General features: G+C 45.0%; 1 protein-coding gene across 1 annotated transcript; it reads right to left on the bottom strand.

Moving 5' to 3' along the window:
• Positions 1-17,661: 17,661 nt before the first annotated feature.
• Positions 17,662-19,692, bottom strand: LOC119312967 (glucan endo-1,3-beta-glucosidase 5-like). The gene is made up of 2 exons (XM_037588765.1): positions 19,243-19,692; positions 17,662-19,131 (listed from the first exon to the last, which is right to left on the bottom strand). The coding sequence occupies exons 1-2, from the start codon at positions 19,587-19,589 to the stop codon at positions 17,994-17,996; spliced, it is 1,485 nt and encodes a 494-aa protein (XP_037444662.1). The 5' UTR covers positions 19,590-19,692; the 3' UTR covers positions 17,662-17,993.
• Between the last annotated feature and the right edge of the window lie 4,518 nt (positions 19,693-24,210).

Genomic DNA, 24,210 nt, shown 5'->3' with positions numbered 1-24,210 from the left:
CTTTTCCCCTTTTTTTTGTTAGTTTTCTTTTCTGGTTTTCTGTTTTCTCTTCTTTTTATTTATTTTCCTTTTGTTTTTATTTTACTTTCTTTTAAGTTTACTTTTTACTTAATATTAAAATGACCCCTAAATTAGTAATACCATGAAACCACTGCCACAAAAGGTTTTATCCCAAAACAATTTAGTTTAGTATTTTATTTATTTATAAAATCATTTAAATATCGGTTTTGCTACTGTTTTATTCATTTTAGATTAATTAAACATTTTATAAAAGTGTGGTTTCTCCACCATAATTACCTATGCATTATTCGCCTCCACCCAAACATTTAGTTTTTAATATTTGAAAAATTTTATTGTTTGCCTCAATTTGAACTTGAATTTGAATTGATTTCGAACTAACGCGAGATTAATCAACAGTAATCGAGGTGACGTGGCATCATTAGTGAAGGATTACTGTAGCGTAACTATCCGGGCGTCACAATTCTCCTCCACTACAAGAAATCTCGTCCCGAGATTTAAGAGGGGGACTAGGGGGAAAGGTCTGGTTACGAAATCCTAACGAATCTTCTCGTCTTTGGTTGCTCTTCTTGAAGAGATCAATCCATTACACTGATGTCTTCATTCCTCTGCTTCAGGTCATCATGATGAAGTCGGCATCCTTTCTTCGGGATCTTCATCGTATTTAAGAATAGGTAACGGGGCAGATCAGCAACGACAGAATGCTATAAGGGTAATAATCTGGGATTAACCCATGAATGAGCATATGAGTACCTCTCGAGTTGAACAAAATAAAACACATCGAGAGTAAAGTTGGAAGGTACAATAAGAAGTTTCAAGCAGCCAGGCAATCGTTCATTGCCTAGGCAGAAGGTGAAAAGGGGTTTCAAGCAACGGAATAATTATTGTGTCCGATGCCAGAATTGACGATCTCCTTGGAAGGTGGCTCATGAATTACATACGAGTCCACGCGGGAGGAATAACTTTGGGAACAGGGGGTGTACAGGAGAGTCAGGTTTCGATCCTGTGGAACTGGGGGTTATGGGCCCACCATGTGGTTAAAGTAGGAAGGGCGTCGACATCTGGCACGGCCATGATAGCAAGACATGTCAGAGAGTAGCCTATCAGTTATGTCGGCAACAAAGTCGGTACCAAGGGCGAGGGACGAAGAGAACCATTTTCCTTCTCGTTGAAAAGAGGCAGACCAATAGGCAAAGTTCTCGTCCATCGGTGGTTACCGGGATGTCACCAACAATAGTAACAGGGTGTTACTGACAGCATTGTACAACGAGGGGTTTACATAAGCAGGAGAATGTTACTGATTAGATCATATAGATCACAAGAAACGTTAAACCAACCAATGGAAAGGAAAATATGATTATCAGATTTAAACAGAAAAATGGAAAGGAAAATGTGTTTAAACACATATGTCAAGGGTATATCCTTCCCAAGGACAAGCAGAGTATGATATCCATGACAGAATATAATGTAGAAAACTCTTTAGGTAGGGGAGAGAAATTTCATGACATTACCCATACAACGGTGTTTGGATAATTGAGCAGGAAACATTTAGCATTGGGCTTCAAATGTTCCTGTTGAAAATCGGAGTACCATAGACAGGCCTCGAGATAGCATTGACATGGTCAACAGGTGAAGATCAGACTTTGGAAACAAAAGGATCCATCAGGAACAACTTATAGAATAAGTCTTACAATTTCCTCACGGAAGAATGACTAACCTTGGCAAAAAGGAAACTATAACAATAGGTCCTTCGGCCAGGTGTGCTAGGCATGACATCACCTTACTGAGTCATATAAAGACCAATGTTATAACTCTTGGAAATGTCCCAACCATCATATCTGACCGAGGTTCAGATCCGATTGGTGTCAGGAAACCTCTGACTTAGGATGCCAGAGAAGAAAAGGTGTAACACAAATTGACGAGATGACAATGTAAGATTCTCGAGAAATGAACTATGGAAGCGAGTTTCGAAACAAGAGTTCATCATTAAACCAAGAAGAGGATGAGGAGGTAGCTGATGAACTCAGTGACACTTCATCGGGAGTTCCAACAAGGTGGTTTTCCACAGTTATGTGAACAAGGAGATATAATTAGTCGGATCAAATGATATAAAGATGTATGCTCGAGGAAAACATACACAATTACACATTGGTTGAAAGGTGCACCCGAAGTACGGTCTTAGGTAGCATGATCAAATGTTAGAATGGTGATTCAGTGATCAATAGTCTAAGAATGAACGTTCGACCATTAACTTCAAAGCAATAGGGTTGCTAGAAGGGCAGAATCCAAACAGCACCGCTCACTTGTTGGTACCCCGGTTGGAATCAACACGAGGACCCAAGAAAGAATGGTGATGGTGGGAAGTATCACCATACCAAGAATCCTTAAGAGGTGGTGAAATTCCCACGACCTCCTTGACATAAAAGATGGCAATATTCCAAGGTAAAGAAGAACAATTGCTGGATAGCAAGGGTCTCAAGGTATATCACAAAGCACGAACAAGTTTGTGTTGGAGGGAAGGCAATAAGTGGCCGATGATAACACAACTCATCGAGGGCAAGGATGGTATTTCTCTTCATGAATCCGGTTGATATCCTGGAAGAGCTCTTAATGCCGATGATGATCACGACACAATTGTCGAGATATTTCATGAAGATGTAATTGAATGGCAATGACATCAAGTCAAAGGAATGACGAAGGGAAAGGTTATTGGAACCACGAGTGCGACACAAACTCGAAAATCAAGCTTGTAGTTCAAGGCGAAATGATATGACGAGAAAAATCAACGTAAGCTTAGCCCATCATCAAAAATTGTGCTCCGAGAAGAAGGACCAGGTAGCACAGTTAAAATCATCAAGACAATGGTATAGCCAAACAGGCTAGGAATGGCGTGATCGGGTACAAACTCGTACTTAAAGAAGATTACTAAGAGTTGTTGAACCGTAGTGCGGACTCGGCTCAGTTATCGATGTCTTTGAGTGTTTAATAACTCAGAGCCCATGAAAAATTGTAATCAGTGAGAATGTAGTACTTGATGAAGAACTCATAAGAAGTTATGCAGTTCCAAGATAATCTCGAGATACCAGGGGGGTAATACTCGAAGACGGATCAAAGTAGAGGTTGGACCGGGGTATTGATCCACAGAAGACAAGTGCTTACACTTGCATCGAAAATGGTATTTAAAGGAGAACATGGTCGGAACCACGATTGTAAAAGGGCAGACCCCAGATATAAGATGAACTTATATCAAGGGAATAATTAGTTTTAAAAGAAGCTTCGATGAGAAGATGTACATCGTGTCCATGGGCATGAACTTAAAGTTCAAGGTCGACTCCCACTTCTCCAATGTATAACCTTTCATTCACTTCTCACTTTCGAGGAAGTTGTAGTGTTGAATTTTTATCTGGCAAAATACCAAGAGTGTATGACTCGTGAAAACTTTCGGGTTCACACGGTTTAGAGAAGGCATATGTTCAACCCATCAGGTTATCGTGGAAATATATACCACAAGCTTCAATAGTAGATATCACCAGCTCGAAAGCAGAGCATGGTTGGCCAAATCAGAGAATAGGATTTACCAACGACATTATGTATCAGGGAAAGAACTTCCAAAGTGATTGAATATGAGGGACGTTGTCGGGTAAAATCTAACAAAGGATCCGATGGTTCTCAAAGGGTCTGCTGTAAGCATCGGTACTCAACAGAGGAAGAAACAATGAAAAGGCATTGGATTCTAGAACAACTAACTAATCAAAGCTTAATGCAAAGAAATTTTATGATTTCCAAATCAAGGGATCAGAAGCAATTGTTCTGATTGAAAATGAATAAGTTCAATAGACTTAGAAACACAACCGATCAAGGCATTGATTGGTTAAGAACTAGCACATGTTTAAAATGACGTCTGAGTCGGGAAGATAATTTAAAAGGATCAACTGATGATTGCGTGCTTTCACACACATGTTGAATCGATAGGATCAAAATGATGGTGTCAAAGGATACTAATGAATATTGCTACACATATGGAAAGCATCCATATTGCAAGCAGACAAGTATTTGCCGAGCAATAGTTTGAGGAGGATACTCGGAAGATCGGGTAGTATTTCCAAGTATTTTGAAAAGCATATGAACAACTGGGGATAAGCGAATACTCGATAAGTGCGAGAATTATCCGTAGGGGTATTCAGGTGACAAAGAACAGCAAGGCGTTAAGCTCAAAGGATTATCGAAACAATGACGAGTATTTCGGGGTATCTTGTAATAACAAGACCAACTGGGAATAAAAGTAAAAATGACAGGCGTAAGTATTTATCCATAGGGATTTTTCGGTGGTAGGGAATTGCAAAAGCAATAGGCATAAGGTCTCGAGAAAATATCGGAGAGTATTGTCAGAATATTCTGTTGAAGCAGTCGACCATCCGTAATGAAAGGGTTCTCCGGCAGGAAGTGGTAGCGAGAACCTAGAGTTAGATTTTAGCAAAATCATTTAACCCGAATAGAAGAGAGATCAGAATCCCAGAGTATAGACGAGGAGTAAAAGATCCTAATACCACCCAAATGGTGACGTGGGCCCATGGGCCGCACAGCCATGTTAGTAAAACAGTTTTCAATGTCTAGACTCGACTTCGGCCAAGGAGTTGGAAAGGGGATTCCTACAGGCAGTCGGCTCTGATACCAACTTGTGACGCCCCCGATTCAATCGTACACTAATCATGCACGCAAATGTGTACGATCAAGATCAAGGACTCACGGGAAGATATCACAACACAACTCTACAAATAAAATAAGTCATACAAGCATCATAATACAAGCCAGGGGCCTCGAGGGCTCGAATACAAGTGCTCGATCATAGACGAGTCAGCGGAAGCAACAATATCTGAGTACAGACATAAACAAACAAGTAGCCATAGATGGCTAACACAAACTGGGATACAGATCGAAAGAGGCGCAGGCCTCCTGCCTGGGATCCTCCTAACTACTCCTGGTCGCCATCAGCGGGCTGCACGTAGTAGTAGGCACCTCCAGTGTAGTAGGAGTCATCGTCGAAGGTGGCGTCTGGATCCTGGGCTCCAACGTCTGGTTGCGAGAACCAGAAAGAAAGGAAAGGGAAAAAAAGGGGGGAGAAAGCAACCGTGAGTACTCATCCAAAGTACTCGCAAGCAAGGAACTACACTACATATGCATGGGTATATGTGTAAGGAGGCCATATCAGTGGACTGAACTGCAGAATGCCAGAATAAGAGGGGGATAGCTAGTCTTATCGAAGGCTACGCTTCTGGCAGCCTCCGTCTTGCAGCATGTAGAAGAGAGTAGATTGAAGTCCTCCAAGTAGCATCTCCAAGTAGCATCTCTAGTAGCATCACATAGCATAATCCTACCCGGCGATCCTCCCCTCGTCGCCCTGTGGAAAAGCGATCACCGGGTTGTCTGTGGAATTTGGAAGGGTGTGTTTTATTAAGTATCCGGTTCTAGTTGTCATAAGGTCAAGGTACAACTCCAAGTCGTCCTGTTACCGAAGATCACGGCTATTCGAATAGATTAACTTCCCTGCAGGGGTGCACCAACTTACCCAACACGCTTGATCCCATTTGGCCGAACACACTTTCCTGGGTCATGCCCGGCCGCGGAAGATCAACACGTCGCAGCCCCACCTAGGCTCAACAAAGAAGTCAGCACGCCGGTCTAAACCTAGGCGCCCAGGGGTCTGGGCCCATCACCCTGAACACACCTGCACGTTGCGAGGGCGGACGAAAGAAGACCTAGCCTAGTGGCGTTCCAGTCCAATTCAGTGCGCGCCGCTCAGTCGCTGACGTCACGAAGTGCTTCGGCTGATACCACGATGCCGAGTGCCCATATCTTTCCCACGTAGTTGGTTAGTGCGTATAGGCTCATAGCCAACTCAGATCAAATACCAAGATCTCGTTAAGCGTGTTAAATATCCGCGAACGCCGAACAGGGCCAGGCCCACCTCTCTCCTAGGCGGTCTCAACCTGCCCTGTCGCTCCGCCACAAAGATCCACTCGCGGGTGCTCCACCAGCCGACCCGTCTTTGGTCACCACATGTATCATGTATAACGTATATAGTATATACCCGTGATCACCTCCCGAGTGATCACGACCCGATAGTATAGCACAGCAGACGGACGAGAATGTAGGGCCACAAATGGAAATACTAGCATCCTATACTAAGCATGTAGGATTGCAGGTAACGGTAACAACAGTAGTAGCAAGGACAGGCTATGCATCAGGATAGGTATAACAGAAAGCAGTAACATGCTACACTACTCTAATGCAAGCAGTATAGAGTAGAATAGGTGATATCTGGTGATCAGGGGGGGGGCTTGCCTGGTTGCTCTGGCAAGAAGGAGGGGTCGTCAACTCCGTAGTCGAACTGGGCAGCAGCAGCGTCGGTCTCGTGGTCTATCGGAGAGAAGAGGGGGAAGAAACAATGAATACAATGCAAACAAATGCATATCGATGCATGACATGACAGGTAACGATGCTAGGTGTGCCCAATCGCGGTAGTAGGTGATACCGACGAAGGGGGGAAACATCCGGGAAAGTATTCCCGGTGTTTCACGTTTTCGGACAAATGAACCGAAGGGGGAAAGTTGCATGTTTGATATGTTAGAGGTGTGTGGTGGACGAACGGGTTGCGTATCCGGGTTCGTCTCATCGTTCTGAGCAACTTTCATGTAGAAAGTATTTTCATCCGAGTTACGGATTAAAAGATATGATTTTCTAAAGATTTAACTCATTTTCAGGAATTTAATTAATTATTTAAATCCAACATTATCCAGAATAGTAAATGATGATGTCAACATGACATCAGAGTGATGTCAGCAGCCAACGTTGACCATTGACCTGGTCAACCTGACGTGTGGGTCCCACTGTCATTGACTAAGATTAATAAAACAGATTAATTAGTTTAATTAGTGATTAGGTTAATCTAATCAGGATTAATTAACTTAATTAGTTATTTAATTAATTAATTACTATTTTAATTATTATTTATTTATTTATTTAATATATATTTTTTTAATTCCTTTTTTTAAACGTTCTGGGGGTGGGGTTTGCTTGTCATAGGGCCAATGGCCTTAGCGGGCATAGGCATGCGGGCGTGCGCCCGAGTCCACCCGGGAAGGGGGCAACGGGCGCTTGGGCGGGCGCTCGCCCGCAGGGAGTGCGACAGGGCTAGGCCAGCGGCCAGGGCCGCCGCGGTGGCCGGCCGGCGTGGGGGGAAACGGAGTGCGGGGCCGGCGACGAGCGGGCCCGCAGGCGGCAGGGGAGCCGGGCGTGGTGGTGGTGCGAGGAGGCGTGGCGTGCACGGGATGCACGCGTGCGGTGGCCGCGGCGCCGAGCGCCGGGCGCGCGTGGTGGCGCGTCGAGCAGGGGAGGCCGGTGCGTGTGGCGACGGGGAGACGTGCAGAGCGGGCACAAAGAGGAAGAGGAGGCCGTGGCCTCACCGGCGTTGCAGAGAAGCAGGGCGGCGAGGCTCGGGGGCGACCGTTGTGGAGGAGGACGGGGATGATGCGTCGCCGCGGCGTCGGGGAAGCGGGCGCAGTCCGGCGAGGTGGAGGACGGGGACGCGGCGACGGCGGGGCAGCGGGCTTGAGCTCGAGGAGGGTGACGGGGACGACGTGCGGCGGGGTGATGAGGTCCGGCGACGTAGAGGAGGAGGACGGCGAGGTCTGGCGATGGGCAACGGCGGGACGGCGCGCGTCCACGGCGTCCGGCGAGGAGGGGGTGAGGACGAGAAGGCAACGGCGAGGGCGATCCGGGGCGGTGGCGTGGTTGCCCCGATCTCGATCCAGATCGGGGGAGTAAGGGGAGAGTGGGGGGGAGTGGGGATCGGGGAGTGGGTAGGTTAGGGTTTGGTGCCCCCAGGGGGTTATAGGCCAGGGGAGGGAGTGGGCCGGCCTGGCAGGCCACTGGTTGGGCCGAGGCCCAGTTGGCCTGGGGGGTTTTCTTTTCCCCTTTTTTTTGTTAGTTTTCTTTTCTGGTTTTGTGTTTTCTCTTCTTTTTATTTATTTTCTTTTTGTTTTTATTTTACTTTCTTTTAAGTTTACTTTTTACTTAATATTAAAATGATCCCTAAATTAGTAATACCATGAAACCACTGCCACAAAAGGTTTTATCCCAAAACAATTTTGTTTAGTATTTTATTTGTTTATAAAAGCATTTAAATATCAGTTTTGCTACTGTTTTATTCATTTTAGATTAATTAAACATTTTATAAAAGTGTGGTTTCTCCACCATAATTACCTATGCATTATTCGCCTCCACCCAAACATTTAGTTTTTAATATTTGAAAACTTTTATTGTTTGCCTCAATTTGAACTTGAGTTTGAATCGGTTTCGAACTAACGCGAGATTAATCAACAGTAATCGAGGTGACGTGGCATCATTAGCGAAGGATTACTGTAGCGTAACTATCCGGGCGTCACAATGACCAGCCTAAATGTAGGTTATTTTCCTTGCTCGTTCTTCATGGACACATTCTTACCACCCATAATCTAGCGAAGAATCTGCATCCGCCCTGCTACCCCCATTCTGACTAACACTAGTAGGAAAGGGGGCAAAGGTCCAGGCCGGGTCATATTATTAGTCCCGGTTCAGTCTAGAACCGGGACCCATGGGGGCATTGGACCCGGTTCGTGAGCCCCGGGGGCCGGCCGGACCACGTGGGACATTGGTCCCGGTTCGTCTGGACCTTTTGGTCCCGGTTGGCGGGACAAACCGGGACCAATGGGCCTCGCTCCTGGCCCACCATCATTGGTCCCGGTTGGTGGCTTGAACCGGGACCAAAGGCTGCCCTTTAGTCCCGGTTCATGCCACCAACCGGGACCAATGAGGTGCCTATATATACCCCTCGCGTAAGAGCAGAGCACACTGCTCTGTTTTTTCAGGCCGCCAAGCGGGAGAGGGCTTGGTGGTGCTCTAGCTCACCTCCTATGCACACAAGGTGTTCGATGGAATGCCCGAGCCACACTACTTAAGCTTTCTCCTTCCAAGCTCGACCTCCAAGCTCCATTTCCCTCAATATTTGTCTAGGTTTAGCGGTCCGTCACGCCCCGTTCCCGTCTTCACCGCCATCGATCACCCGCGCCGATCTCATCGCCGGCACCACCGTGGTGAGCCTCTTGTTCTTATCTTCTTTCTGAAAGGAAAAATATTCTTACTTGTATGTTTAGATAGATATTTGTATTATTTTCTTACTTTTATTATTGCATCTTATATAGTGTGATGGTTTTGGTATCCGCCCCCGTCGGCCCTCGTCCTGTCTATGATTCAGATGTGGTATATATTATCTTTTCATAACTATTGGTTCATTTATTATTTATGAAAATTATGCCGACCAACATGACATAGATTTTATTTATCTAGGAGGTTGTTGAACCGGAAATTCCAAACGACTCTATTGTCGAGAGGTTAAATTTAGTTGAAGAAGAAAACAATTTCTTGAAGGAAAAAATAAGAAAAATTGAGGAGGAGAAGATGATATTGGAGTTGGATGTTGCGGATGTCGTCGATGATCACAAGATCAAGATGGATGCAATGCGCTTGAAGATTAGAAAGATTAGAAAATATGCCATTCATACCGAGGCTTGGTATCATTATGCCGTTGGATCAGTTGTTACCTTGGTTGAGATTATGATCGCATTTGTTTTCACATTGAAATGTTTTACATAGTTTCAATGTATGGTTTAATTAATTTAGATGCTCTATAGAGCTTTATGTTGTTCTGTAATGATTTTCGCTTGAAGATGAGAACTATGTATGTACTTTGGTTTTAATGTGATGATGAACTTCTATTAATTTGGTCACTTAATTATCTATTCATGATGTTCTGTAATGATTTTTGACACACTTAATTATATATAATGCACACAGATGAACCGGCAATGGATGTACGGTAACAGACACACCTCTGAGTACATTAAGGGCGTGCATGATTTTCTCGATGTGGCTGAGGCAAACAAGCAGAATGGTTTTATGTGTTGTCCATGCCCTATATGTGGGAATATGAAGTCTTACTCTGACCGGAAAATCCTTCACACCCACCTGCTTTACAAGGGTTTCATGCCACACTATAATGTTTGGATGAGGCACGGAGAAATAGGGGTTATGATGGAAGACGGCGAAGAAAAAGAGTACGATGACAACTATGTGCCCCCTGAATACGGTGATGCTACTGAACATCAAGAGGAACCAAACGATGTGCACGATGATGCTGCAATGGGCGAAGCTGCTGAAGATCAAGAGGAACCAGACGATGTGCCCGATGATGATGATCTCCGCTGGGTCATTGTCGATGCAAGAACGCAATGCGAAAGTCAAAAGGAGAAGCTGAAGTTCGATGGCATGTTAGAGGATCACAAAAAAGGGTTGTACCCCAATTGCGAAGATGGCAACACAAAGCTCGGTACCGTACTGGAATTGCTGCAGTGGAAGGCAGAGAATGTTGTGCCAAACAAAGGATTTGAGAAGCTACTAAAAATATTGAAGAAGAAGCTTCCAAAGGATAACTAATTGCCCGACAGTACATACGCAGCAAAGAAGGTCGTATGCCCTCTAGGATTGGAGGTGCAGAAGATACATGCATGCCCTAATGACTGCATCCTCTACCGCGGTGCATACAAGGATCTGAACGCATGCCCGGTATGCGGTGCATTACGGTATAAGATCAGACGAGATGACCCTGGTGATGTTGACGGCGAGCCCCCAAGGAAGAGGGTTCCTGCGAAGGTGATGTGGTATGCTCCTATAATACCACGGTTGAAACGTCTGTTCAGAAACGAAGAGCATGCCAAGTTGATGCGATGGCACAGTGAGGACTGTAAGAAAGACGGGAAGTTGAGAGCACCCGCTGATGGGTCGCAGTGGAGAAAAATCGAGAGAAAGTACTGGGCTGAGTTTGCACGTGACCCAAGGAACGTATGGTTTGCTTTAAGCGCGGATGGCATTAATCCTTTCGGGGAGTAGAGCAGCAATCACAGCACCTAGCCCGTGACTCTATGTATGTATAACCTTCCTCCTTGGATGTGCATGAAGCGGAAGTTCATTATGATGCTAGTTCTCATCCAAGGCCCTAAGCAACCCGACAACGCCATTGATGTGTACCTAAGGCCATTAGTTGAAGAACTTTTACAGCTGTGGAATGGAAATGGTGTACGTACATGGGATGAGCACAAACAGGAGGAATTTGACCTAAAGGCGTTGCTATTCGTGACCATCAACGATTGGCCCGCTCTCAGTAACCTTTCAGGACAGACAAACAAGGGATACCACGCATGCACGCACTGTTTACTTGACACCAAAAGTATATACCTGGGAAGCTGCAGGAAGAATGTGTACCTGGGCCATCGTCGATTTCTTCGGACCAACCATCAATGTCGAAAGAAAGGCAAGCATTTCAAAGGCGAGGCAGATCCCCGGAAGAAGCCCGCCATGCGTACCGGTGATCTTTGGAAAGGTTCCCGGCGGACTAGCTGTTCCGAGTGACGCTGGGGGACACACACCCATGTGGAAGAAGAAATCTATATTTTGGGACCTACCCTACTGGAAAGACCTAGAGGTCCGCTCTTCGATCGACGTGATGCATGTGACGAAGAACCTTTGCGTGAACCTGCTAGGCTTCTTGGGCGTGTATGGGAAGACAAAAGATACACCTGAGGCACGGGAGGACCTGCAACGTTTGCACGAAAAAGACGGCATGCCTCCGAAGCAGTATGAAGGTCCTGCCAGCTACGCTCTTACCAAAGAAGAGAAGGAAATATTCTTTGAATGCCTGCTTAGTATGAAGGTCCCGACTGGCTTCTCGTCGAATATAAAGGGAATAATAAATATGGCAGAGAAAAAGTTTCAGAACCTAAAATCTCGTGACTACCACGTGACTATGACGCAAGTGCTTCCGATTGCATTGAGGGGGCTTCTACCGAAAACGTCTGATTAGCCATTGTGAAGCTATGTGCATTCCTCAATGCAATCTCTCAGAAGGTGATCAATCCAGAAATCGTACCAAGGCTAAGGAGTGATGTGGCACAATGTCTTGTCAGTTTCGAGCTGGTGTTCCCACCATCCTTCTTCAATATCATGACGCACGTCCTAGTTCATCTAGTCAACAAGATTGTCATTCTGGGGCCCGTATTTCTACACAATATGTTCCCCTTTGAGAGGTTCATGGGAGTCCTGAAGAAATATGTCTGTAACCGCACTAGGCCAGAAGGAAGCATCTCCATGGGCCATCAAACAGAGGATGTCATCGGGTTTTGTGTTGACTTCATTCCTGGCCTTAAGAAGATAGGTCTCCCTAAATCGCGGTATGAGGGGAGACTGACTGGAAAAGGCACGCTTGGAAGGGACTCAATAATATGCAGGGACGGATATTGGTCTCAAGCACACTGCACAGTTCTACAGAACTCTACCTTGATGACCCCTTATGTCGATGAACACAAGAACAGTCTGCGCTCCAAACACCCAGAGCAGCGCGACGACTGGATTACATGTGAACACATCAGGACTTTCAGCAGTTGGTTGGAAACACGTCTTAGAGGTGACAACACTGTTTGTGATGAGCTGTACTTGTTGTCCAGGGGACCATCTTCGACTGTTATGATTTGGAAAGGATACGAGATAAATGGGAATACATTTTACACGATTGACCAAGATCAAAAGAGCACCAACCAAAACAGTGGTGTCCGCTTTGATGCAGCCAACGAGAGGGGAAAGGACACATATTATGGTTACATAGTGGACATATGGGAACTTGACTACGGACATGATTTTAAGGTCCCTTTGTTTAAGTGTAAATGGGTCAATCTGTTAGGAGGCGGGGTACAGGTAGACCCACAGTACGGAATGACAACATTGGATCTGAAAAATCTTGGGTACACTGACGAACCGTTCATCCTAGCCAATGATGTGGCACAGGTTATCTATGTGAAGGACATGTCTACCAGACCGAGAAAAAGAAAGATAAGGAAGCGAGTACATCATACGATGAGCCAAAGCACCACATAGTACTTTCAGGAAAAAGGGACATCGTGGGAGTGGAGGGCAAGACAGACATGTCTGAAGATTATGAAAAGTTTCATGAAATTCCTCCCTTTGAAGTCAAGGCTGACCCCAGCATCCTGATAAACGATGAAAATTATCCATGGTTACGGCGCAATAAGCAAATGACACAAGCGAAGAAAAAGTGAAGACTTTCTCCCGCAACTATTATGATGATACCATGCCAACATTGTAACAGACGAGTATGATACCATTGTCCGTTTTGTACATGCACATGCTATGTGGGTGAAATTATGATACCATGCCAACTTTCAACTTTTTCAGAGTTCATTTGAAATGCTTTAATGTCTTATGGTTCGGCCCTCGTAATACCATTAATCCCGATTCGCTCCTTGTCAACTATGTTCTCACCAAGAACACTCTCAAGAGGGAAGCCACGTGGGCCATTGGTCCCAGTTTGTCTGGACCTTTTGGTGCCGGTTCCACGCACGAATCGGGCCCAATGCGCCTCGCCCCTGGCCCATGACCATTAGTCCCGGTTTGTGCCACAAACCGGTACTAAAGGGTTGGTCCTCGTTGCGCTCAGAGTTTAGTCCCACCTCGCCAACCGAAGGGCGCTCACACCGGTTTATAAGGCCGTCCCTCTCTGCCTTGTTGAGCTCCTCTCAAAGTGAAAATAGATGCCCCTATACAGGGAATTTGACCTAAATTCATAGTGAATTTCTCTGAAATTCATAGAAATTTACTATGAATTTAGGTTGAATTTTCTCTATAGGTGCATCTATGTTCATTTTTTTAACTATTCACACAAATTTCAAAGAATTCAAATTTTAACTATTCAAATTTGAAAACTAATGGCACTAACAGAAAGTTTAAACTTTTGCTGACCTAAAAGCAAAAAGAATTAAAATTAAAGCAAACAACAAAAGAAAATAAATAATGCAGAAAACAAAACAAAAAACTAGAAACAAAATAAAAATAGCAACAATAAGTATTTTGTTGTAAGTAGAAACAAAATAAAATAAATAAAGCAACAAAGAAAACAAAAAACTAAAAAATTGTTTTCAAATTTGAAAACTAATGGCACTAACAGAAAGTTTATAATTTTTCTAAAACTAAAAGCAAAAAAGAATTAAAAAATAAAGCAAAAAACAAAAGAAAATAAATAATGCAGAAAACAAAACAAAAAACCTGGAAAAAATTTAAAAATAGCAACAATAAGTATTTTGTTGTAAGTAGAAACAAAATAAAATAAATAAAGCAAGAAAGAAAATAAAAAACAAAAAAAGTGTTTTCAAATTTGAAAACTAATGGCACTAACAGAAAGTTTATAATTTTTCTAAAACTAAAAGCAAAAAAGAATTAAAAAATAAAGCAAAAAACAAAATAAAATAAATAATGCAGAAAACAAAACAAAAAAACTGGAAAAAAATAAAAATTGCAACAATAAGTAAAGAAAACAAGAAAACAAAAAAAAGTGCCTCCTACTGGGCCCCACGGCCTGAATACGACTAGAAACCCTACCATGGGCCAGGATTCAGGCCCGCAGAAGGCCCAACAGTCCCACAGGCAAAGCAGTGTCAGATTAGGCCCATAGACCTGCAGTTCAGAGGAGTTCGAGTGGGAAGAGGTAGCAGAGCGCTTATAAACATATATCAGCAACTTTTTGTTCATTTCCTGATATCTCAAGTAATAATAATTATTTTCTTTGTCTTGCAGGATTTGAAAACAGTTCACCGCAGAAGTTCCGGGACTACCGAAGGAGTTGCGATATACATACCCGAAAGTAAGTACTACTAGCTAGCTAGTTGCGCGCATCTCCCGTTGATTCTATAGCTGTACTTTCACCAATGCCATTTATAATGCTTCATTATCAGTTTGATTGACCTCTATTTCTCGTAAAGTGCTTGTGGCAGGAACAAGGGAATGATTTCTGTGGATACTACATGTGCGAGTTCATCTACAACGCGACTTTGAAAAATAAGCGAGGCTACTCTAAAAGACAATATGAAGTGCGTAAGCAATAATATTCACAATTTCATTTTATTACACCATCATTTCTATTGAGTTTCATTCATATATGTATTAACCCCCTTCTTCAAATTAGACGTGGCAGATGCGGGATGAACTCCCAGAACAAGATCGCATGAAAGCAATTCAAGAGGAATTGGCGGGATTCTTTCTTGACCACGTCATCAATAAAGCCAGAGAATACCATGTGGAAGTTGATTTCAATTGCTAGGGGATTGTAAGAGATCTTACATATTGTATATGTATGTAGCCAGTAGCGTCGGATAGATAATACAAAAACTTGTTGTTCGACCAATCTCTCGGAGAAGGAGAGGTCGATCGATCACTTCTCTCGGTATGCATGACGAACTTCTGTACTTAATGGTTCCCTTCATTTTCTTACTAGCTAGCGTGTCGAGGGCCTCTCTATGTACATTACGTAGCGTCGACCAAGCACGGACATAAGAGAGGACACTTTTCTCTATTAATTAGCTAGCTAACACAATATATGAAACAACTAAATTAACCCCCCAAAACCCCCAACCCCCCCCCCCCCTCTTAAAAAAACAAAACCCCCAGCCACTGAAATGCTGACGCGTGGATGCCCTTTGATCTCGGTTGGTGCCACCAACCGGGACCAAAGGCCCTCCTGCCTGGGCTCGGCGCACTGGCCACGTGGAGGCCCATCTGTCCCGGTTCATGTTAGAACCGGGACTAAAGGGGAAGGCAGTAGTAACGACCCTTTAGTCCCGGTTCAAGAACCGGGACAAAAGGCCCTCACCAACCAGGACAAATACCCTGTTTTCTACTAGTGTAACCGAATAACCATCCCTTCCCCACCAACACCCACGGCTCACAACACACTCCCATTCAAAAATCGGACCCACCCAGCACTAATTCTCTCCATACAACTCGAGAATGTGACTAAGTCAAAATCGAGGGACACAATCCAAAATCAACAATCTCAATATTGGATGTGAGGCCTTTAAAACTATTAAGCATAGTGATATAGAAGATGTGTTCCCGGTTTTCTTTCCCAGCAATACAACAACAAGGCAAAGCTGAAAGATTGAATGGACTTTTTACACATGTCGTCACATTTCCTATTTTTCATACTTATTATATTAGTCAGACTAGCACATATGCCCGTGCGTTGCAACGGGAGAGACATTTTTTTGTGACAAGCAATGGGAAAGATAATTAATGTGTCGTTAAAAAAAGGGTCGCCACAATAGTACGCGACAGAGAAGGAGTTATGATCTTCTCGCTGGACATGTATGACACGGGAAAACTCAATAGCGGTGGGGTTGGTCGGATTGGTGGTGAGCACCCAACTCATGCTTTTTTCCCTCCGGGTCTGCCTCTATCTTTGGGTTATGCCTGCCTCCTCATTTGGTGACTGCGTGGCAATCTTCGGGACATGGTTGCTTCGACCACTCTATCCTACGACGGCGTAACCAGGTGGATCGCATCAATCCCATTTCATTAGCATGATCAGGCATGAATGTCCCTACTTTTTGAGGGTTTATTCTCTTTGATTATTTTATTGCTCAAGTGCCCATCATTTTGCTCTAGTTAGAGCCAAACAACATATTCTTTTTGATTGGCACGTGCCCATAATTTCTTTCATTTATAGTCAACCAGCATAGAACGACCATGCACCGCCAACCAATGGCCAACGCGAATATTTAAGATAACACTATAGCATAATATTAGAAATATTTTTTTTGAAGATTCAATATAAATATGAATTGGCGAATATCTTGGAAACATGAACAATTTTTTAAATCCCTAACAATTTTCAAAAGATGCAACAATTTTTCTTTGAAAAATCCAATATTTTTGGAAAAACACAAAAAAATAGAAACATTAATAGTTTTTGAAATTCACAAACAATATTTTGAAACCATGATAATTTTATAAAAACATAAATATTTTTGAATTTTTTTTATCCTTTTAAAAGGGGAACATTCAACACAATTTTAGAAACTGTTTTCTTAGACAAAAATATTATTTTGGATTTGTGAACATGTCACTAAAACACGAATAGTTTTATATATGGAACACTTTATAAAATGTAGTTTATTAAAAATATCTAGGAATATTCGGAAAACACATAAAAATACAAAATGAGAAATTTTCGAAACATGATCTTTTTAAAAGTTTCGAACATTTTTCAAATCCAAAACAAAAAATTTGAACTCGGACCATTGTTTCAATATTTGAACAAAAACTAAAATTCTGAATATTTTTTTCAATTGTTACTTGACAGAAAAAATAGAAATAAAGATGGAAAAAAGGAAGAGGAAATATCCAAGAGAAAGAGAAAGGGAAAGGAACAGAAAAAAAAGAAATAGAACATCTAAAAAGGGGTAACGGGCCGACCCAGTTTTAGGCGTCCTGTGGGCAGCTTCAACTATTTATCGCTCAATACAACAAATAAGGTCTTCCCAAGTATGTGGGCAATAATAAGTGCGCTGGCTTCATTGGGCCGGAGCGTGCGCGGCCCAATTACGGAATTCTGGACAAATCTTTTTTTCTTTTCTAACGGATAGACGCATAAATGTTTAGTATCACCTTGGACAGAAAGAAAAAAAAATACTTTCGAAGGTGAACGGATGAAAAAATTGGAGAAACGCATCTTCCTTTATTAGTAGGTAGGTATAGGTATAGATAGATATAGATATAGATATGTATATAGATAGATATAGATGAGGAGGATGGAGGATCTTTGTGCAACACTCCTAATCCGATGCTCTGAGCGTTGCACTACATGTTCATATACGAATATACTGTACAATTCTAATCCTTGCTTGCTGAGGGAGCTTGACAGCCCATGTATAAAGAAAAGAAAAAAAGTAAAAGAATTGTTTGATCCTTCCTCTCTAGGCTAGGCTAGCTAGCCACTGAGGTGGTGAGCGCGCGTGTCCTCGTCAATGTCAGAGGGAGGGTCAGAGTGCCACAATGGCGAGCAATGCGAGCACGGCAACGACGGCGCCCCACGCGGCGGCGGCCCTGGCTGCGCCGGAGTCCTGGTGGGTGAGGTCGTGCCGGCCGGTGTCGATCATGATCTTGAAGCGGCAGGTGCCCTGCGACGGGTCGGTGGTGGTGACCACGGAGAGGTTGTTGAAGCCGCAGGAGCCCTTCTGCTGGCTGGCGGACTGGAAGAACTGGTTGAAGGCGTAGGAGACGTTGCCCCTAACGTCGAGGCCGCCGCAGGAGGAGCCGGGGCTGAGGCTGGTGCAGTCGGCGTACTGGCACGCGTACCCGACGGCGCCGACGATAGCCGGGTCGGTGGGGCTGGCGTCGGGGCGGAGCACGCACCACTGCTTGGAGAGGTACCTGACGCCCTTGGCCGGCACGATGCCCTTTCCGCCGGCGAGGCGGAGCGCGTACTTGGGCGAGCCGTCGTAGTTGAAGACGCCCCAGTGGCGCTCGAAGTTGCCGGGGTCGACGCTCTTGGCGTCCTCGTCTAGCAGCGCGAAGACGTAGACGTCGGGCATCTGGGGCCTGCGCGGGGTGCCCTTGCCGGCGACGATGCGGTCGAAGAGGCCCTGGTTGAACTTGCGCGCGTCGGCCACGTTGGCGTTGGCGTCGCCGTCGGTGGGCCAGCCGATCTCGCCCACCACGACGGTGATGTTCCCGAGGCCGTGCTTCTCGAGCGCGGCGACGAGGGTGTCGTAGTTGGCGTCGAAGACGTTGGTGTAGAGCACGTTGCCGTCCTGCACGCTGGCCTGGGAGGGCGGCGCGCCGGGGGCAGGGAAGAAGGCGTAGTCGCGCGGGAAGTTGGCGTCGGCGTCCATGGAGAGGAACGGGTAGATGTTGATGGCGAGCACCCCGCCGCTGTCGAGCAGGAAGCGGACGAGGCTGGTCATGAGGCCCGTGATGTCGGCGCGGAAGTCGCCGGAGGAGGGACGGCCGTCGAGCGACTCGTAGACGTCGGCGTTGAGCGGCACGGTGACGCGCACCTGGCGCGCCAGGCCGGCCTTGACGAGCGCCGCCTGCACGTTGCGCACAGCCGGGAGCGTGGCCGCCTCGAACTGGCCCTTGTACGACTTGAGGAACGGCTCGTTGCCCACGGCCACGAACCTGCATCCATCGACCGATCGTCCATGCATGTCCATCAGTTTGATTGATGTCTCTTGGTCTTTGTTTGATGAAAGAATGAATGAATGAAAGAGATCGAGAATGGTCACGTACCGGATGTCGACGCCGTAGTCGGAGACGTAGTGGGAGACGTTGTGCTGCACCCACTGCTCGGCGGCGGCGACGTCCCGGGCGACGGTGGCGAGCAGGTCGTTGGGGAGGCCGAGCATGACCTGGATGCCGGAGTGGCCCAGCGCCTTGAGCGCGGCCGGGTCGGCCTCGAAGAGCTTCACCTTGTCGAAGCCGTTGTCCTTGAGCAGCTGCACGGTGACGTCGCCGGGGAGCGGGTGCAGCGCGCGCGTGCCCCAGTTGGCCGCCAGCGCGTCCGCCCTGAATGCTAGGGCGAGCAGCCACAGCAGCAGCACCGCCGGCGCCGGCGCCGACGTCGACGACCACCCCATAACGATGGATATACTAGCTAGCTAGCTAGATGCCCGTACGTTTTATGTACGTACGTGTGAGTTGGCCGTGCTGTTGCAACCAGGAGATAGATAGATATATATTGGGAGGTGAATGAATGGGAAATCCATCCAAACTTGTCCTTGCTTGCTTGCTTGCTAGTATAGTTGATGGTTGCATGGGGAGTAAATTTGGATTTCCGTTGCAGCGGGGAGAGAGCAAAGCATATGCAAATTGTATCGTGGGGGCATCGCATCGCATTGCATCGGTTGAGAGGCAAAGAAGAAGATGCCAAAAAGGAAGACGAAGGATGGACAAAGTGTAGGGCAAAAGGGAGGTAGCTGACCTAGGAAGGAAAAGGGCATTTTTTCCATCAGTTGAGAGGGAAATTAAGGGAAGCAGCTGCTTATACTAGTACAAGTTTGTCAACAAGGCCATATTAAGATGGAGATACTACATGAGAAGCCTCCGAGACACTGGGAACGCTGCCTACACTACACTAGGCGTGGGGGGTCTGTATATTATCATCATCAAGTTGGATTGGGTTCAAACTCAAGGCCAAAAGTAGGAGGGCTCTCGAATTTTTCTTCCTCTTGTTACTTTCCTCCATGGGCCCTGTCTTCGCCTTTTTTTTCGCTTGTCGGTGTGAAACATGGTCAGCCATGTGTTGTTGTACAGCCTTGGATACAGCTGCTGAGGTAAGCTCCTGGTAGCTAGCCTTTGATCAATAACCTCTTTGTGTGTCGGCCATGGATCTGATGGAGTTTTCTTGTATGATGTGTTCATGCCCTGATTGTGGTTTTGGATTCATGTATGCCATGATTATTTGTCTCAAAGTTTGTTGTCGGATTTACCTTTTCATTTTGCATCGGTGGTTTGGTTCGAGTATGATGGTCCTTGTCCAGTTTCAGTCTTAGGCCTCCTTTGGTTCTTAGGATAGGAGCAATATAGGGATAGGAAAATCATAGAAAGTGAGATTCCTATAGGAAAAGAAATGTCATTTGATAGGATCTGAATTTTTCCCTTCGATATGAGTCTAGGCTAATGATGTTTTTTCCTTTGATATGTGCATTGTGTGGCTGAATGAAAGCTATATCAATGCAGGTCCTGTTACGATTATTTGAATTGTATACAAGTCCCAGCACAAAGTAGTCCTAGAGGGCTTGTTTGATATATAGGTGATTGTTTAGTGAGGTCTGACATTCTAGTGCTTACTTTAGCCATCGCTTTTTTGTATGGCTTAAGGGTGATGTCTTAGTAGGTCCTGCCTGTTATGATGTGTCAACCAACAATACTTGGTTCATTTTCTTACTATTGTAATACAGATAGCAGCAACCAGCAACATTTGGCTGAAGGGTGAGTGACAAATTGTGTGGTCACTAAGAGGATGCCTATATATGGTCAAATATCTAGCATTGTCTCTAGCGGCAATCCCCCATCCATCATGCCCAGTTCAGAAATGTTGTTGCATGGTTTGCAACTTGAATTGACATCTACCTACATGCATGTGTAACATGTTCCATCTATGTGTTCCGCAGCAGCCCCATCACCGGGTTGTTGATGATCCATCCATGTGTTCTGCAGCAGCCCCAGCACCGGCGTCAAGATGAAGGGCAACCTAGTGGAGGCCAGCCTACGCACCCTCCGGTGTTTTGAGCTCCAATACCGGATGAACACTTTGGCGCACTTGGTTTGATCTGAGAGAAATCTATAATTTCCTGTGGATGAAAAGAAGAATTCGTAATGTCTAGCGGTTTAGTTTTCATGATGAACGTGGCGTTTTTTGAACAAGTGTAGTTTTGCTTAATTTATTGGTTGGCTTGTTACTAGATGCGTGTCAATATCCCTCTTGTATGCAGGAGATACATTGTGTATGCACAACCAAGTGTAAAGAAAGATGTTTAATGTTGAGAATAAGCATCTTTAGCATGGTGATCATTGTGTTTCTTGGCTATATCTGTTGGAAATATGAGCAATTTACCGAATGATTTTATTAACAGAAATACTAGATAAAGCATGAGTAGTATAGCAGTGATAAAACAAGTCATGCGATTTGACAAAGAGAAGGTAAATAATATCTGCATATATGAGGTAGAACCGATCATCTCTAGAGCAGACAGTAGATCAAGATGCATATATGAGGTAGATCCTAACATGTCTAGGGCAAACACTAGAAGAAGCAACTGTGACTGGACCTCTAACAGGAAAAACAAGAACACGTACGAGACAACAGCCGGAGCAGAGGCATTGGACTTGGGGTAGGTGTCCTCCATGTCGTCGAGGAGGTTGTCGACGTCGGGGAAGTAGTCGTCGTTGGGGAAGTAGTCGTCGGAGTCCGGAGCGTCCGTGACGAAGGAGTCAGTAGTCGCGCAGAGCACTCCCCAAAAACCTTATCATCCTTCTCTCGTACAGGACTCAAAGAGGTGCGGTTTCGGAGACCTACTGTCCCGACCTGCGGTGCACGACGCAAGCCGGGATGAAGAAGATCGAAACAGCAGCGCAGTGTTCAGGAACCAGTGGCGAGAGGAGGAAGTAGTTCTGGTGCGCCTCTCTGAGAGGAGCGACCTCCCTTTTATAGGCGTAAGAGAAGGAGGCGAGAGGCTGCGTCGGGAGCTGAAGGGAACGTGGGAGACGAAACGAACAGGCAGCAGCCGAAGAGGCGTGACGTTCGGATTCAGTGTCCGCTATAGAAAAAATTAGACATCGGCTCGGCTCATTCCCGCAACCCACGGCGCGTCGTGACGAGGCGTGGCGTGGCGAGGCGAGCGGCGGAGGAGGAGCGCGCGTGGATGTCCCTCTTGTTCTCATGCTCATACAAGTGGGGAAAGAGCCTCCCTTATAAAGAGGTCCAACTCCCTCTAAACTAGCAACGTGGGACTAAACTTTAGTTCCACCTCTTGCCTTGCACTAATGGGCTGCGTGGGCCTCTAGGATTTATTAGGAATTTCTGAAACTGCTATTGGGCTAGGCCAAAAGTAGACATAATTCCAGCAATCCCCCACCAGATCCTAGAGGCACACAAAATTTGCCTTTGGTTCCAAAACACTGTTTTATATACCGGTACTGCAGTGGAGATTGTTAAGTTGAACTTCCACCTAGAACTCTATGCTACACTAGTAAGCAACTTGAACAGTGGACTGGGCCTTGAATTGCAAGTTTTCTGCGAATCTAGCTTCACACAAAGCCTTGACCGATACGTGGCTACCGTAGGTCTTACCCACAGGTGGAGCTTATGCGTCATACTCCGAGACCTTTCATGAGTTTACTAGAGAGAACCCAACTCTCATAGATTGCGACGTTTAACAATCAGACTCATATAGGTGCGTTCTTCAAAAGATGTTCTGCAGGACAACATCTCTGCTTCAAAGAGCCTCTTAGAACACATTAAGATATACATCAACCTGCCATGCAGATTTAGGAGAGTATTGCATCTTTCATGGAGTGGTATTTTTAATAGTAAAGGTACTCTCCTCCCAGTTGACCAACAGCTTGTCTTCCACATCTAATTCACGGGATCTCCGATCACAAAGAATAGGTTACCACGGTGAACAACTCATATTGTGGGTCTCATACCCATCTCCCTCGATGCATTATCTATCACATTATGTGATAGACCCTTAGTAAAAGGATCTGCCAGATTTTTAGACGTTTGGATAAAATCCAATGCAATAACTCCGGAGTTTTTCATTTTTCTGACAAACTTTAACCTTCTCTGAACGTGTCTTGATAACTTCATGTTATCCTTTGAACTGTTCACTTTCGTGATCACAGTTTGATTATCATGTTGGAAATATGCCCTAGAGGCAATAATAAAAGATTATTATTATATTTCCTTGTTCATGATAATCGTCTGTTATTCATGCTATAATTGTGTTATCCGGAAATCGTAATACATGTGTGAATACATAGACCACAACATGTCCCTAGTAAGCCTCTAGTTGACTAGCTAGTTGATCAACTGATAGTCATGGTTTCCTGACTATGGACATTGGATGTCGTTGATAACGGGATCACATCATTAGGAGAATGATGTGATGGACAAGACCCAATCCTAAGCATAGCACAAGATCGTGTAGTTCGTTTGCTAGAGCTTTTCCAATGTCAAGTATCTTTTCCTTAGACCATGAGATTGAAGGAAATATTCCCTAGAGGCAATAATAAAGTTATTATTTATTTCCTTATATCATGATAAATGTTTATTATTCATGCTAGAATTGTATTAACCAGAAACATAATACATGTGTGAATACATAGACAAACAGAGTGTCACTAGTATGCCTCTACTTGACTAGCTCGTTAATCGAAGATGGTTATGTTTCCTAACCATAGACATTAGTTGTCATTTGATTAACGGGATCACATCATTAGGAGAATGATGTGATTGACATGACCCATTCCGTTAGCCTAGCACTTGATCGTTTAGTATGTTGCTATTGCTTTCTTCATGACTTATACATGTTCCTGTAACTATGAGATTATGCAACTCCCGTTTACCGGAGGAACACTTTGGGTGCTACCAAACATCACAACGTAACTGGGTGATTATAAAGGAGTACTACAGGTGTCTCCAAAGGTACATGTTGGGTTGGCGTATTTCGAGATTAGGTTTTGTCACTCCGATTG

The sequence above is a fragment of the Triticum dicoccoides genome, chromosome 5B (assembly GCF_002162155.2).
Source record: "Triticum dicoccoides isolate Atlit2015 ecotype Zavitan chromosome 5B, WEW_v2.0, whole genome shotgun sequence".
Taxonomy (NCBI): Eukaryota; Viridiplantae; Streptophyta; class Magnoliopsida; order Poales; family Poaceae; genus Triticum; species Triticum dicoccoides.
The sequence above is the reverse complement of the archived record's forward strand: the minus strand, read 5'-3'. Positions and strand labels throughout refer to the sequence as shown.

Bases quoted from the DNA above. Each gene is read 5' to 3' on its own strand.
- LOC119312967 (XM_037588765.1), bottom strand. From the start codon at position 19,589: ATGGGGTGGTCGTCGACGTCGGCGCCGGCGCCGGCGGTGCTGCTGCTG. The intron at 19,132-19,242 runs GTACGTGACCAT...CGATGGATGCAG, and splicing joins GACTACGGCGTCGACATCCG to GTTCGTGGCCGTGGGCAACG.